This window comes from Crotalus tigris, unplaced genomic scaffold (assembly GCF_016545835.1).
Source record: "Crotalus tigris isolate CLP2741 ecotype Arizona unplaced genomic scaffold, ASM1654583v1 scf7180000017735.2152567, whole genome shotgun sequence".
Classification (NCBI taxonomy): domain Eukaryota; kingdom Metazoa; phylum Chordata; class Lepidosauria; order Squamata; family Viperidae; genus Crotalus; species Crotalus tigris.
In genome coordinates, this window is record NW_024096601.1 from 1,781,785 (window position 1) to 1,798,493 (window position 16,709).

Genomic DNA, 16,709 nt, shown 5'->3' on the forward strand with positions numbered 1-16,709 from the left:
CTGCGTGGAGGAGGGAGACTTAGGGCAATTAAGAAAAACTGGGCATGCTTTTCTGTCTTTTTAACATCCTTTGAGGAAATACAATATTTTGCCCTTGTTAATATTTCCTTCTCTTGAGGGGGGGGGGGGCTGACTTCCCACAAAAGGTTCAGGGAGGTGGATTCTGCCTTTGGAAGCCTGTTTATTTAGTCAAGAAAATGGGAGAAGTATTTCGATAGCTGTAAGCATGTTACTGCTATTTACATAGTGTATAAAATGATGCCGAGCTTGATACTGTTGTGGAATTTATGTTTGGAATGTGTAAAACAATATAATTTGGACAAGGAGACAAGACACCAAGCTGAAATTGCAATTAATGCTGATAGATGCTGGATCCAGTGGGTTTCATCCAAAAATGTATTTTTTTTTCCGTATTGGAAACTAGAAAAAAAGGGAGAGATTGGCTGAAACCCAGGGAAAGCGTTACCGAAGTATTCATTCATGCTTAATGTGGTATGAAATGTTGTGATAATACTGTTTTTGACTTGAGTAGCTTGTACTTGAAATTGAGCAGCCAACGATACATAATCTGCTTTTCTAACAACAACGTTTCTTGGTATGTCCTGGTTTTATATGTTAACAATGTACCTATATTATTGAGTGCAAATGGTAAATATTATTCAGTTGCATTTGTTACTCTTGTTGTTCTTTTAAATCCAAAATGATTTTTTTTAAAAAAAAATAGTGATGCACTTACACTCTTCTGGCTTTTTTTTTTTTTAAAAAATAGACTTGAGAAGCATATTGCACTCTCTTTTTGAGTTTAAAAATACCTCGTGGCATCCAGCCCTCTTAATTCCTGGCAAATAGATGGGGAAGAAATGGAGGGAGTGACAGATTTTATCTTCCTGGGCTCCAAGATCACTGCAGATAGGGATTGCAGCCAAGAAATTAGAAGACGCTTGCCCCTGGGGAGGAAAGCTATGGCAAATCTAGACAGCATACTAAAAAGCAGAGACATCACCCTGCCAACAAAAGTGCGTATAGTCCAGGCCATGGTTTTCCCAGTTGCAATGTATGGCTGCAAAAGTTGGACCATAAGAAAGGCTGAGCGCCAAAGAATTGAGGCCTTTGAACTATGGTGCTGGAGAAGACTCCTGCGAGTCCCTTGGACTGCAAGGCGTTCAAACCGGTCAGTCCTAGAAGAGATCAACCCCGACTGCTCTTTAGAAGGCCAGATCCTGAAGTTGAAACTCAAATACTTTGGCCACCTAATGAGAAGGAAGGACTCACTGGAGAAGGGCCTAATGCTGGGAAAGATTGAGGGCAATAGAAGAAGGGGACGACAGAGAAGGAGATGGCTGGATGGAGTCACTGAAGCAGGAGGCGTGAGCTTAAATGGACTACAGAAGATGGTAGAGGAGAGGAAGGCCTGGAGGAACGTTGTCCATGGAGTCGCGATGGGTCGGACACGACTTTGCAACTAACAACAACAAATTTTAACTGACCACTAGTGCCTGTGAGAGATTCCCTGCCTTAAGTGATCTTATGATGTGAATGTTTTGGTCGATAGTTTGGTCTGGTGATTTGCTCATATGATCTTAGATTAGATCATGAAATGCAAGAAAAAATTGTTTTTAACACTCTTATTTTTTCTGCGGAACAGAATTCTGTCAAGAGCTCTTTTTATCAAAATGTAATGTGATTACAGTTGAAAAACTTCAAAGGTTTGGTTGTTCCAAGGGTTTGTAATCTCCACAGATGAAGGTTTCGTGAAGAATACTACTGTGGATGCCATTTAATTATTTTGGGAAAAAAAAATCCATTATTTATATCAAATTCTCTTTCCATGAGATAACTTAGGAGCTTTTGCGAGCCTGCATGATATTTCTGCCAGTTAAGAAATTGCAATTTCTTGAAGTGACTGCTTGAATTTCTAATGGATGTTATTACCTTAAAACATGCTTTTTTTTTTCCTTTTTAAAGAAAAACCCTTCAATTCTTTGAGGAGTAAATGGTAGCTTTTTCAGGAAAATATATATTGTTTTCTTCTCTATTGCAGACCACGATTAAAGTCTGGGGGGTAGAAATCGGTGCTACTCAGTGACTATTTGGTCATTTGAGTTATGTGCCTATAAAACAGACAGGATAAAAATTCAACAACAATATTAAAAATATTTCTACGGCTATTTCTTTGGCTTAGGTTCTGAAGCAAAAACTTCGCAAATCCTTTCCAAGGACATTGATACCCAAGCAAGCTAAATGCACCACATGCAGCTTGCCCGATATAAACATAAGTTTGATCCTCTCAGATGGAATGGGTTGAAATTCAGGTTAAATAAGAGAAAATAATTACAACTCAGCCAACTTCTGCGGCTTAATTATTAAGAGGATTCTTTTGCCGTGGTTGAAATATTAACACAGAGACACAGGTGATCAAAATCGCACACATAAATGCCACAGGCATCTGTTGACGGCAGATCTTCTTCCTTTAAATATTCCTTTAAGTCGGCGCAGTGGGTTTTGGTTGTCTAGTTTCCATGGAGATGTGTTCCCTTGGTCCTTGTTGTTGCAACTGTTTGATGTGGTGGTTTTCCCAGCAGATGCACAAGATGCCAGTGTTCTGGCATTAGAGCAGTGGTGGCGAACCTATGGCACGGGTGCCAGAGGTGGCAAGCAGAGCCCTCTCTGTGGGCACGCATGCCGTTGCCCCAGTCCTAGGCCGTCAGCTGGGTTTTATAAAACCTTTTCGCTTTAGGCCTCAGCCACCGTGTGCAAAAAAAAAAGGTTCAATCAGTCAATTTCAACTTCTCGCGGGAAAAAAAAAGATCTTGCAAAGTTGGAATTGATTGATTGAACTTTTTAGTCCCACCCAGTCTGCCGTTACCACCGCAGCCACGCCCACCCAGTTGGCCACACCCAGCCGATGGGCCACATCCACCCGGCACCCAACAATGCATAAGTGGGTTTTAGGTTGCAGTTTGGGCACATGGTCTCTAAAAGGTTCGCCATCACTGGCCTGTAGTAATTAAGATTTTGTTCTTTTTATTGGCACACAGCAAGCAGAAAACTCTCTGTAACAGCAGGGGCTGTGCTTTCTTTTAGAAAGGTTTTAACTTCTTAGTTCCTTCCTGTCATTCTGTGTTTCCAAATTCCCAGAAAAAGGTGAAGTCATATTTCAGTAAACCTTTTAGCTCCAAAAGATGTATCTCAGTACATATGTCTTTTAGCTCCAAAAGAGTTTTAACATCCATTAATAAATACAAACAGTGAAAAGTAGAGCTTCTGTGGGCTTTATCCTACTTGTCTTTGCTAATGTTTGATGGGCCTTTAAATAATTTGCCTTTTGTACAGGGTGGATATATTTTGTTGTAGACTTCGCTTGTTTCCTATGCAGTGCAATGTAAGACGCTAAGAAAAAGACACAGACATGTTTTGAGCAGGGGTTTGAAGCTGCAGGACACAGTTTGACAAACTCTGAGTTTATTGCTTCTTATATACATGTTACATACATAGGCTTTACCATTAAATGCTGACATTTTACATTCATAAGTTTAACCATTAGATGCTGACATAAAGTTTCTTCATTGGAAAATGTCTTCATGTAAGCAACTATTTTCTAGTAACACATTACATGGTCAAAGGCCAGGTAAGAACAAATACAGAGAGATGAAAGCAGAAGGAACTAACAAAGACAGGAAGAGATAGGAGAAGGAACTAAGGTAAGCATATTATCTGTTTAGGTAGGTGAGGCATTAAGTCAAAAGTGGATGACCTTCTGGCTGCTTCATTAGGACAAAGGATATCAAAAGGTTATGAGGTTTGTGGGGGGGAAAGTACGGCAGTTTGCTGCGCATGCATTTTCCCCCACAGTGCAACACATTCTTGTTCAATTTCTTTGCAAACTGGCCTTGAGGGGAGATGTAACACTGAGTCTGGTAAGAGAAAGATGGAATCTTTTAAAGGCATTTATCTGGAAAGTAAGGACTTGTCGATGGAATGTTGTCCAGCCAATGGGGAGGCCAAATTTAGTATAAATTAAGGGAGCAAAAGATCAGAAATACGTAATAATGACTTGAAAAAACAGCTGCAAATGTTAGTTGATAAGTGTGATTATGCTCCTATTATAAATCCCTTTAAAAAAGATAACTGTTTTAATTGTTTCTGTCTTTTAGTATGCAAGGATTTGGATACCGGATTCAGAATTAGTGTGGAAGTCGGCAGAACTTTTGAAAGATTATAAACCAGGAGACAAAGTCCTACATCTGCGACTTGAGGATGGCAAGGTAATGTTAATTTTACCATTATATTTAGTAAGGTTTGTTCTGCTTTGATTCTGAAATCTTTACTTTCATGATATGACCCTGTTTATTTGGAATTTGCATCACCTGCTACCAAAGTCGTTCAGTTGGCTTTAAAGTATCCCTAAAATAAAATAAATAGCATTTAAAAGGTACTTTATGTACTACCTATATACCATAACAATCAACTTGAGAAAAAAAGTTTGTAAGCTGCTATAGAAAAACGTATCTTTAGGACGTCTCAAGTTTCCTTTTAATTTACACAGCTAATGAACTTTGTGGGGGGAAAACTAAAAAAAATACTCTCCCAAGTATAATTTGTGTTATTTTTTTTAAGGATATTGAATATAAACTTGATGCTAAGTCTAAGGACCTACCACCCTTGCGAAATCCAGACATACTTGTGGGTGAAAATGACCTGACAGCACTCAGCTACCTTCATGAACCTGCTGTTCTCCACAATCTCAAAGTTCGGTTTATAGACTCAAAACTCATTTATACATATTGTGGTAAGCACAGACCCTCTGAAGTCTCTTTCACATTATTCCTTGTTAGTGTAGGTCAAGGGTCCTCAAACTTGGCCACTTTAAGACTTGTGGACTTCAACTTCCAGAATTCCCCAGCCAGTGGCCAAGTTTGAGAATCCCTGGTGTAGGTAAATGGCACATTCCAGGCCAGGAATAATAATAATAAAAAAATTGCAGTTCTGAAAAAAGTTTATAATATTTCTTTCATAACTACAGCGGCCTGAGCATTTTTTAAAAGTCTGTATTTTTGCTGGTTGTGTAAAACCACAATGCTGCAGTGACTGGGTTTTTCCAGTCTTGGCGTAAGTTGGTATCAGGTAAGTTTGTAGAATAGACACGATAACTTTCATATATGCACAGGCATTAAGCTTACCTGAACTTGTTAGATGCTTTTTTAAACTTTGTTGTGTAATTATTGAGCAAAGAACACATGACTTTTCAGCTGTAGAGATAATGTGTGCATGCAGTTTGTGCCTCCGTGACACACTTATAGATCTTTCATCAGTTTCTTAGAAGTTGGTGCAACAAGGGAAGTTGTTTTAAAAAATGGGAACATCTTAAAAACGCATAAGAATTAGGAAGAGATTTAAGCAAAATTTGTTTCATAAACTTTCTGTCAACGCTGTGACAAACTGAACTGAAGCTATACATTTCACTTTTTTTTTCATATGCCTTTTCCCTTCCCCATAGATTCCTATTCCCATCCTGTTCTTTACAAGTATTCGTTATTTGTCTTTTGTATTCCAATAGTGGGCTTAGCCCAGGGATAGGCAACCTTGGCTCTTTTATGACTTGTGGACTTCAGCTGCCAGAATACCTGAGCCAGCATGGCTCAGCTTGGAAACTTCTCCCTTTCCCCTCAGCATGGCTGGCTCAGGAATTCTGGAAGTCCATGAGGCATAAAAGAGCCAAGTTTGCCTACCCCTGGCTTAGCCATTTAAATTCTTTTCTGCCTGGTCCTTTAGTTCCTTCTAGTGTCCACTTGTAACCTTCACCAAGCCTCCTAATATGGGTTTAGTTCCTTTTAGTCGTCTCTCTAGACCAGTGGTTCTCAACCTTTTTAAATGCCGCGACCCCCAACCGGTCGTAAGTCAAGGACTACTCAACCGGTCGTAAGTCGAGGATTACTCAACTGGTGCAGCTCCGTTTGCAGAATGGGACTTTTGGTGGGCTCAGCAGGGCAGAGACAGCCTGGACAATTCCTATTGGCTTTTGAAAGCCAATAGAATTAGACTCTATTCAAGAGAGTCTATTCTATTGGCTTTCAAAAGCCAATAGAATAAAAGGGAGTAGCACAGCTAAGGAAAAGGGGGGGAGGGAAATGGCGGACTGCGTTGTTTGGCGACCCCCGTGAAATGGTCGTTCGACCCCAAATGGGGTCCCGACCCACAGATTGAGAACCACTGCTCTAGACAATTTAATTACATGCCTCCTTTTTGACTCTTACAGCAAAAATAACCAATATTCCAAATCTCTCTGGTCTCCCAATCTGATCAGAACTCAATCTTTTTTGCTTTTTGCCAACTGTATATTTTTTAAATTCTTAAATCCCTGTTTAATTTTTTTTTTAAATCCAAAGAAAGTAAAAGTTCATCAGGTATCCAATTAAATTCACTCTTTTGAAGGTTTTTAATGTCCATAAAGTGGTTAAATTGAACATTTCCAGATGTTATTAGAAAATGAATTAGGCAAGCTTAATATCCTTACTAAAGCGTCCTTATCAAAGGCTCTGTTGTGCTCGGAGCGAAGATTTTATTTATTTATTTATTTATTTATTTATTTATTTATGAGACTTATGTACCGCTTTAAGTGAAAGCACTCTCTAAGCGGTGTACACCAGTAAGCAATGTATGTATGTATATATATATATATATACATACATACACATACATATACACATATATTACATATATATATATATATATTACATTGCCCCCAACAATCCGGGTCCTCATTTTACCTACTTTGGAAGGATGGAAGGCTGAGTCAACCTGGAGCCGGTGAGATTTGAACCGCTGACCTGCTGAACACAGTCAGCTAAAGTGGCCTGCAGTACTGCACTGTAACTGCTGCGCCACCTCGGCTCATTAGATTAGATTTTGGCTCCTGGCCTTCAAAACTCATGGACACTGCTATTTGATGGTCTCCTTGTGAAGAATTGTCATTCAGAGCACTTGTGGGTGACCTCCTGCTCACTCTTTCGAAGGACTGGTCTAGCCGCCGGTCCTTCGTTCTTCATAATGGTCATAGTCTCTGCTTGTTCGTGGAGATGTCTTCAGTCAACCATGATTCACCCTGGAAGCCGAGTCTCCTACAGACAACCGCTTAAATTACATTCCATATAATGTCAGTTGTACTGTTTAGCTCAGTGGCCCCCAACCTTTTGAGCACCAGGGACCGGGTCTGTGGAGAAAGGTTTTTCCACGGACCGGAGAGCGCGTGGTTTTGTGTGCTGCCTGCTTTGCTTGTTTGTGCGGACCGGTTGCTGGCATGCCGTGGCCCGGTCCCGGTCCACGGATCGGAGGTTGGGGACCCCTGGTTTAGGCAATACACTGACAAAGCTAAAAAGAAAACATATCTTTATTGTGATGGTTGCAGTTCAACACGGGCTAAATTGTTCCTGAATCAATATCCACTACTTTACCATGTCTTTGTTCTTATTTTGCTTTAGGTATAGTTTTAGTTGCCATAAATCCTTACGAGCAGCTGCCTATCTATGGCGAAGACATCATCAATGCCTACAGTGGCCAAAATATGGGGGACATGGACCCCCACATCTTTGCTGTGGCTGAGGAGGCATACAAACAGATGGCCAGGTTTGTGAGAATGAGGGGTGTCGGCTTTCCACCAATTAGGTTTGTGGAAGGAGGGGGGCTGTTGTCATGATAAATAGAATCATATGCAGGCGGTCTTCGGCATTTGTTTAACGACCGTTTGAAGTGACCGTGGCGCTGAAAAAAAATGGCCTGTGAAGGCTTTTCACACTTATAACCATGGCAGCATCCCCATGGTCACATGATCAAAATTCAGATGCTGGCAACGGGTTTGTATTTTTGATGGGGGTCACGTGATCCTCCTTTTGCAACCTCCTGACAAAGTCAATGGGGAAGTCAAGATTCTTTGAAGAGTCGCGGTACTAAGTAAGCGACTGCCGTGATTCAGTGTGCAGCTGGGGCAAGGAAGGTCGTAAAAATGGGGCAAAATTCATGCAACTGTCTTGCTTAGCAACGGGCATTTTGGGGTCCATTGCAATCCTTAGTCTGAGGACTCCCTGTAGTCATACACAATCTAAATGATAGGTTTATGAGTTATAGGGCAGTGATGGCAAACCTTTTAGAGACCGAGTGCCCAAAACCCACATGCATCGTCGAGTGCCGGGTGGGTGTGGCCCATTGGGTGGGTGTGGCCCATTGGGTGGGTGGGACTGCGGTGGTAACGGCAGACTGGGTGGGACTAAAAAGTTCAATCAATCAATTCCAACTTTGCAAGATCTTTTTTTTCCCCGCGAGAAGTTGAAATTGATTGATTGATTGAACCTTTTTTTTTTTTTGTACACGGCGGCAGAGGCCTAAAGTGAAAAGGCTTTATAAAACCCAGCTGAAGACCTAGGACTGGGGCGACGGTGCGCATGCCCACAGAGAGGGCTCTGCGTGCCACCTGTGGCACGCGGGCCATAGGTTCGCCACCACGGGTATAGGGTCTCCTGCTTGAGCAGGGGGTCGGACTAGAAGACCTCCAAGGTCCCTTCCAGCTCTGTTATTCTGTCCAATGATTTTGTTTCTATTTCAGAGATGAACGCAACCAGTCCATCATCGTCAGCGGGGAATCGGGAGCTGGGAAAACCGTGTCTGCCAAATACGCCATGAGATACTTTGCCACGGTGAGCGGCTCGGCAAGTGAAGCTAACGTTGAAGAGAAAGTATTAGCTTCCAATCCTATAATGGAGGTAAGACCGGAATGTGTGTGTTGTTCCTTTATTATTATTATTATTATTTTAAATTAGGGAACAATTTTGCCATTGGACGATTTGTTTCCCCTTGACTGCTTCAACCATCCTGGATGATATATCAGGTATATATCAGTCCCCAAATTTTTGTTGCTAAGAGGGACGTTTGTTAAGTGAATTTTGTCCCATTTTACCATCTTCCTTGCCCCAGTTGTTAAGTGAGTCATTGCGGTTGTTAGTAACCCGGTCATTAAGTGAATCTGGCTTCCCCATTGGCTTTGCTGGTCAGAAGGCCGCAAAAGGGGATCACATGACCCCCAGGACACTGCAACCGTCATAAATGCAGAGTCAGTTGCCAAGCGTCCGAGTTTTGATCGCCTGGCCACAGGGGTGCTGCAGTGGTCCTAAGGGTGAAAAACGGTCGTAAGTCACCTTTTTCGGTGCCCTTGTAACTTTGAATGGTCGTTAATTGAACTGTTGTAAGTCAAGGACTGTCTATAACCGATACGGATTCTTAAGGACTAGCAGATTTTGCAGGAAAACAGGACAATGATGGAAGCCCTTAAAAATGTAAATGCAAAAGAGAAATGGATGGGGAGGGAAGATATACCTGATGATATACCTACCAGATGCAGAACATTCAGGAGATCTATTGAGAGATTAAGTCCCACTTCCCCCCTGTCTTGAATATTTTAAAACCTATTTTTTCCTTATTTTAAGCATTTCTTGAAACACAAAACAAAAGTGGAGGTGGCCCTAAAGGCAACTTTGTCAGAGGTGTATTTGATGTATTCAGAGCTCAGGTAATTCTGCCTGGTTTGCCGTGCTGTGTGGAAGTTTGCAAGCAACTTTACCGAGCATTTATCAGTAAAACGCCTACTAACCAATAGGCATGTCGTGAGCATTTTCACTTTTCCTTCTAGATCAGACATGTCAAACACAAGGCCCGGGGGCCGGATGCCACCCACAAAGTGGTTTCATGTGGCCCGCGAAGCCATCCTGGAAACAGTGAGGGAACGCCCCCCCGCTGCCTTGGCCCTGGCCCAGGCCGGCTGGAAGCCAATGTACAATTTTGTGGTGGCCATCTATGCTGAAACGCATTCAGTCTTGGCTCCACAAGGCCGTCTGGAAACAGCGAGGAACCAGCCCCTGCCGCGTCGGCCCCACCCCCTGGGTGCATGCTGGGGAGGGGTCACCCTTTGTGAGGAATGAAGAAATGGACCATGCCTTGGCGCTTGTCCCGGTCCCATCCCCTTCTGCCAAAGACCCTCAGATCTGTCCCACTCCTGCCCAGGCCCCCATAGGCACCCTTAAAGCAAACGATGTAGAGCTGGCCACGCCCACCCAATAGGCCACACCCACTCCATCCACACTCACCCAGTAGACCGCACCCACCCTGGCCACACACCCCCAGCCCCCCCCCCAGGGCAACCACAATGCTGATGTGGCCCTCAGTGAAATTGAGTTTGACACCCCTGTTCTAGATGTAGAACGATCGTGACATGATAGAGCAGGGGTGAACAGCTATGACAACTTTAGGCCCTGTGGACTTTTAACTACCAGAATTCCTGAGTCAGCATGGTTTAAAACATGCATTATTATTAATATTATTATTATTTTTGAGTCTCTCCAGATCCCTTCACTCTATCTCTGGTGACGTACAAATACAGTCATTGTTCTAAAGATATCTTCCACCCTCAGTCTTCAAAAAAATCTCTGATTCAGTCTTAGTGGGTGGGTGTGCTGCACTGTCACTAACATGCAGTTATTGTTAACAAAAGTGTATGAATGATGAAACCCATTTTCTGAAAGAAGGTCTGTTGGGGGTAGTGGAGACTTATCTTCTGCGTGATTTTTAGTCAAACAATTCTTTGTATCTACATAAAGAGGTCTGTTTGTGCTTGTAATATCATATGCATCTGAATATGTTAACTGGAGACATCGTATAGATTAAATTTTTAATATGAGTTTTAAGTTATGGATTAAGTTATGGATTAAAACTGGCAATTGTTAAAAGAATAATTCTCAGGCATGATGTAGTCCAGGGATCTTCAAACTTGGCTACTTTAAGACTTGTGGACTTTCAGTATGCTCAGCTAGCGTGCCTCACGCTGGCTGAGCAATTCTGGGAGTTGAAGTCCACAAGTCTTCAAGTGACCAAGTTTGAAGACTCCTGTTGTAGTCCATCTTTCTTTTTGAATATGCACATGTCTTCTCAGAAAGCCCTAGTCTTAGAAGAGGCATCCTCTCCCATGTGTGTGAGAAAGAAGCCCTCCTTAATTAATTAATCAATATAATATAATACTTATAATTGGAGTGGGTCTCAAAATTTCTGACCCTGTCCTCTTTCCTTCCCCACAGTCTATTGGCAATGCCAAAACCACAAGAAACGACAACAGCAGTCGCTTTGGGAAATACATTGAAATCGGTTTTGACAAACGGTATCGAATCACAGGGGCTAACATGAGGACTTACCTCCTAGAAAAATCAAGAGTGGTGTTCCAGGTAAAGGGGATTCTGCCTTAATTGCAAAATTATGAGTTGGGGGACAAAACTGTGCGTGATGGCTTACATCTGGAGTGGGATGTGGTTGGGGTTCGCCTTTTGCAATCCTGAGTGGAAATGGTTAATTTAAGGAAGAAAGGATCTCTGCATCTATTGTTCCAGAGGGGGACTCAAGAACCAGTGGAAAAAATTGGAAGGGGGCAAATTATGGGTTGTTTTACTCCAGGGGTCTTCACACTTGGCCCTTTTATGACTCGTGGACTTCAGCTCCCAGAATTCCTCAGCCAGCGTGCCTGGGAATTGAAGTCCACAAGTCATAAAAGGGCCAAGTTTGAAGACCCCTGTTTTAGTCAAAACTTTCTCAGGATAGTATCTGTCATACAAAAATTCATCCATTATATATATGTATTATTTCTGTGTATGTATTTGTGTGTAATTTATTTGTTGCTGGAGACCGCTGTCTGTGTGGTCGCTAAGAGTCAACTGGTCCATATCAAATATAATCTATTTGTATTAAAGGCAGAAGAAGAGAGAAATTACCATATCTTCTATCAGCTTTGTGCTTCTGCAGCATTACCTGAATTTAAAGCGTTGCGATTGGGTATGTATCGGTATCTGTTGGTACTACATGTTGGCATTTACAAAGTATTTTTCTTATAATAATAAAAGGTGGAAGGGACCTTGGAGGTCATCTAGTCCAACCCCCTGCTCAGGCAGGAAACCCTATACCATTTCAGACAAATGGCTGTCCAGTCTCTTCTTAAAAAATTCCAGTGTTGGAGCATTCACCACTTCTGGAGGCAGGTGGTTCCACCAGTTAATTGTTCTAACTGTCAGGAAGTTTCTCTTTAGTTCTAGGTTGCTTTTCTCCTCGATTAGTTTCCACCCATTGCTTCTTGTCCTGCCTTTGGAGAATAGCTTGACTCCCTCTTCTTTGGGGCAGCCCCTGAGATATTGGAACATTGCTATCATGTCCCCCCTCTTATCTACTAATAACCATGTATCTTCCATGTATAAACATGAAGCAAATCTAGTGCTATTACAAATATTTTACCATTCTCAGGAATAATTTAAGAGGAACCATTATTTGCTTGATCACTCTGGCTGCATTGAATCTCCGCAAAATCTTTTTGAACTTTAAAGAACTTTGTGAAGAAGGGGTATAAATTCTTACTAATGAACAAATAGTGCCTTCTCAATGGGCAGCAGTTACATGCCTGTCGCACGAAAGTCATCACGGCATTTTGTTGTAAGAAATAATCTTTTTTTTGTCCAAATAGGGAATGCAGACTATTTTCACTATACAAAACAAGGGGGCAGCCCAATAATTGACGGAATTGATGACGCTAAGGAAATGCTCAACACTCGGCGGGCTTGCACTCTTTTAGGTAAGCACGAGACTCTTCAAGCGCTTCACTTAGGACAGTGATGGCGAACCTTTGAGAGGCTGAGTGCCCGAACTGCAACCCAAAACCCACTTATGCATTGTTGGGTGCTGGGTGGGTGTGGCCTATTGAGTGGGTGTGGCTCATTGGGTGGGCGTGGCCCATTGGGTGGGCGTGTCTGCAGTGGTAACGGCAGACTGGGTGGGACTAAAAAGTTCAATCAATCAATTCCAACTTTGCAAGATCTTTTTTTTCCCGCGAGAAGTTGAAATTGATTGATTGATTGAATCTTTTTTTTACACACGGCGGCGGAGGCCTAAAGTGAAAAGGTTTTATAAAACCCAGCTGAAGGCCTAGGACTGGGGCGACGGCGCGCGTGCCCACAGAGAGGGCTCTGAGTGCCACCTCTGGCACCCGTGCCATAGGTTCGCCACCACTGACTTAGGATAACTCCCCCAATGTTGTATATTATAATTTGCAAAAAGAAAAAAAACCTTAAAAGGACGTTGCTTAAGAGAGGGTTCCACCTACTGAGCTTAATAGGTTGCAGAATACAACCTTGCTAACTACTATTCAACATCGCAAAGGCACCACAGAGGAATGGGGGAGGAGCAGATATCTGCTTCAGTTACAAATAGTTCAGCTTTCTTAAAACACTGCAGGGATACTAAGAGCAGCTGACTTTCTGGCAAAAATAAGTTTTGAAGAACCGTAAGGCTGTTGCATTTATTTCTTGGTGCAAAACTCACCATTCTTTCACCAAAGGCATCTAACTCGCTGGAGGATAAAATTATGCCTTTCTGGAAGTATTGATGCGTTGCTTTGAATTGTAAAAATGCTACAGTGGTCTGCTGTAATTATGCAAGAATGTGCATAATTAGCATAAGATTTAGCATAAAAACCATTTGTAAGGAGGCAGATATTAAGGGGCGATTATGGAAGGACACAGGAACATTTTATAGTTTATGATGCTAAAAAAAAAATCATTTTACATCTCTTCCAAGTGGGAGACTGCAGTTTGAATGCAGTCTGGATGTGGCTGTAAGTTCTTGCCTTTTTGGTTAAAAAATAAAAAATAAAAGGGTGACTCCCCCACTCAGTGATGAACTATTACCTTATTATTAATTATACCTTGTATCCTTCTTGTTTAGGTACTTAATAGGCTATAGTTATTCAAGGAAACTTTTTTTTTTAATTTTACGCTGCTTCCCTTCTTCCCCAATACAACAGGCATTGTTGATTCCCGTCAGATGGGAATTTTCCAAATCCTTGCTGCCATTCTTCACTTGGGCAACGTGACATTCACATCTCGAGACGCCGATAGCTGCACAATCCCTGTAAGTTCCAAAATACTTTGAATATTCTCGATCCCATTGACATTTCGAAGTTCCCTACTCTTCCTTGTCTATTTGTCTTGTAGTTGCCTTGCCAAAATAGATAAACTGCATTTTCCCCATCTCTTCTTTCTTTCTTTCTTTCTTTCTTTCTTTCTTTCTTTCTTTCTTTCTTTCTTTCTTTCTTTCTTTCTTTCTTTCTTTCTTTCTTTCTCTCTCTCTCTCTCTCTCTCTCTCTCTCTCTCTCTCTCTCTCTTTCTTTCTTTCTTTCTTTTTAGATTCTTGCTCATTTTTCTTCAAATTACGTCTTTCCAAATGGAAGAACTTTCTCATTAAATCTAAGGCAGGGCTCTTCAAACTTGGCCCTTTGATGACTTGTGAACTTCAGCTCCCAGAATTCCTCAGCCAGCGTGAGGCATGCTGGCTGAGGAATTCTGGGAGTTGAAGTCCACGAGTCATCCAAGGGCCAAGTTTGAAGAGCCCTGATCTAAGGCATAAAATCTTTCTCGTCAACGTTTGGCTGCTTGAAAATTTTTAGATGAGTTGTTGGGAATATGTATCTATTGTTTTCAACTCTAAGGAGATTATTGTCCTTGTAGCCTAAACACGAACCCCTCAGGATCTTCTGTGAACTCATGGGAGTGGAATATGAGCAGATGGCGCATTGGCTTTGCCACAGAAAGCTCGCTACTGCCACCGAGACCTACATCAAGCCAATTTCCAAGCTGCAGGCTATCAATGCTAGGGATGCGCTTGCAAAACATATCTACGCCAACCTTTTTATCTGGATTGTAGAACATGTGAACAAAGCTTTGCAGTCCACTGTGAAACAGCATTCTTTCATTGGCGTGTTGGACATTTATGGGTGAGTGCTTTCCGTCTCATGATTTTTATCCACTTCTTTTCAGTTTTGCTACCATTGCAATGACCTTAGGCGGTGTAGCCAAAAATGATAAGAGCATCTGAAACAATATCTCGATGTTCCATAGAATCAGATTATATAATAGCTTACCTCGTGAAGGGCTGTTTTCTTCCTGCTAGGAATGTAGACATTGAGTAAATGTTTTTTTGGTGGTTTTTTTTGGTCTGGCCCTTCCATTCCATTTAATACAGCTGTAATAATTCAGCTGGAGGTTTTAGACCTCAGCTGTGCAACTGTTCATTGAACACTTTTCAGGTAGGCTGAAACATCTTCTTTTTCAGGTTTGAAACATTTGAGATCAACAGTTTTGAACAATTCTGTATAAATTACGCCAATGAGAAACTGCAGCAGCAGTTCAATATGGTAAGTAAGAAACTTGGTTTTTTTTTGGTGTAATGCTATCCACCCACATCTTAATTATCCACTTCATAATTAGTTTTTCTGGATTAGTGGTTCAGAAGGAGGACTTTTAGCATTTATCGTGTTCTAGAGGGATAGCTAGGTTAATCTGCTGCATCTGGCAAAGCAGGCTGTCCGTTTCAATTTCCGTATGGCCGTTAAAAGCCCCAGGAAAAATGCAAAGTCAGCCCTGTAACCTTACCCTGACGACCCGTCTTCTACCCTCTCACACAGCATGTCTTTAAGTTGGAGCAAGAAGAATACATGAGGGAACAAATTCCTTGGACCTTGATTGATTTCTATGACAATCAGCCCTGCATTAACCTCATCGAGGCCAAAATGGGAATTCTGGATTTGCTGGATGAGGAATGCAAGGTAGGTAGTCCAAATTTCCCCTGTAGAAAAATTTCTGCAGAACAAAGTAGAAAGTGTTAAATACTCATTTATATCCTCACCGTTGGTTTAGTGCAGGGGTGTCAAACTCAATTTCACTGAGGGCCGCATCAGCATTGCGGTTGCCCTGGGGGGCCGGGAGGGTGTGGCCAGAGTGGGTGCAGCCTACTGGGTGGGCGTGGATGGAGTAGGTGTGGCCTACTGGGTGGGTGTGGCCAGTTCTACATAATTTGCGTCAAGGGTGCCTGTGGGGGCCTGGGCAGGAGTGGGACAGATCTGAGGGTCTCTGGCAGAAGGGATTGGGACTGGGGCAAGTGCCAAGGCATGGTCCACCGGGGCAAGTGCCAAGATGGCCACCACAAAATTGTACATTGGCTCCCGGCCGGCCTGGGCCAGGCCCAAGGCAGCAGGGGCCGTTCCCTCACTGTTTCCAGGATGGCTTCGCGGGCCACATGAAACCACTTCGCGGGCCGCATCCGGCCCCCGGGCCTTGTGTTTGACATGTCTGGTTTCGTGAGACATCGTTTGGCACAAGTCGCATGCCTCCTGCAGTCCATAAGCGTCCATTCCCAGGATTTGAAGGCAGTGGCTGAGTTTTGTTCGGTGTCATTTCATGTGTCTCTTTTGCTAAACTCTCTGAGATGGATAGGCAGCTCCCCTGTGGACAGCACTAAAAGCCAATTAAAAATGTTACAAAATTCCTGCACAGGGAAAAAAAAAGAGAGAGAATATTTCTTCCTTTTCAAGGGCACCATTTATAACTTTTCTGCGATTATTCCCCCACCTCCATGGCTTTGTTCCCACCAGAAATGTGAAGTTATCTCTCCATCTGTCCCTTCTTTAGATGCCTAAAGGCTCAGACAATAGTTGGGCGCAGAAATTATACAATACTCACTTGAATAAGACGGCACTGTTTGAGAAACCTCGATTGTCCAACAAAGCTTTTATTATTCAACACTTTGCAGATAAGGTAGGGGATTTTGTTTCCTGGCTGATGTGGATATTACTTTTTTTCTTG

General features: G+C 42.3%; 1 protein-coding gene across 4 annotated transcripts in view; it reads left to right on the forward strand.

Moving 5' to 3' along the window:
- MYO5A (myosin VA) overlaps positions 1-16,709 on the forward strand; it is a 73,396-nt gene that overhangs the window by 11,723 nt on the left and 44,964 nt on the right. For all 4 annotated transcript variants that reach the window (XM_039339593.1, XM_039339594.1, XM_039339592.1 and 1 more), the window contains exons 2-13: positions 4,155-4,265; positions 4,618-4,789; positions 7,479-7,623; positions 8,597-8,753; positions 11,115-11,258; positions 11,778-11,859; positions 12,539-12,646; positions 13,874-13,980; positions 14,577-14,842; positions 15,181-15,262; positions 15,533-15,673; positions 16,536-16,661. In XM_039339593.1, the coding sequence (XP_039195527.1) occupies positions 4,155-4,265; positions 4,618-4,789; positions 7,479-7,623; positions 8,597-8,753; positions 11,115-11,258; positions 11,778-11,859; positions 12,539-12,646; positions 13,874-13,980; positions 14,577-14,842; positions 15,181-15,262; positions 15,533-15,673; positions 16,536-16,661 (1,641 nt within the window). The remainder of the gene's footprint in view (positions 1-4,154; positions 4,266-4,617; positions 4,790-7,478; positions 7,624-8,596; positions 8,754-11,114; positions 11,259-11,777; positions 11,860-12,538; positions 12,647-13,873; positions 13,981-14,576; positions 14,843-15,180; positions 15,263-15,532; positions 15,674-16,535; positions 16,662-16,709) is intronic.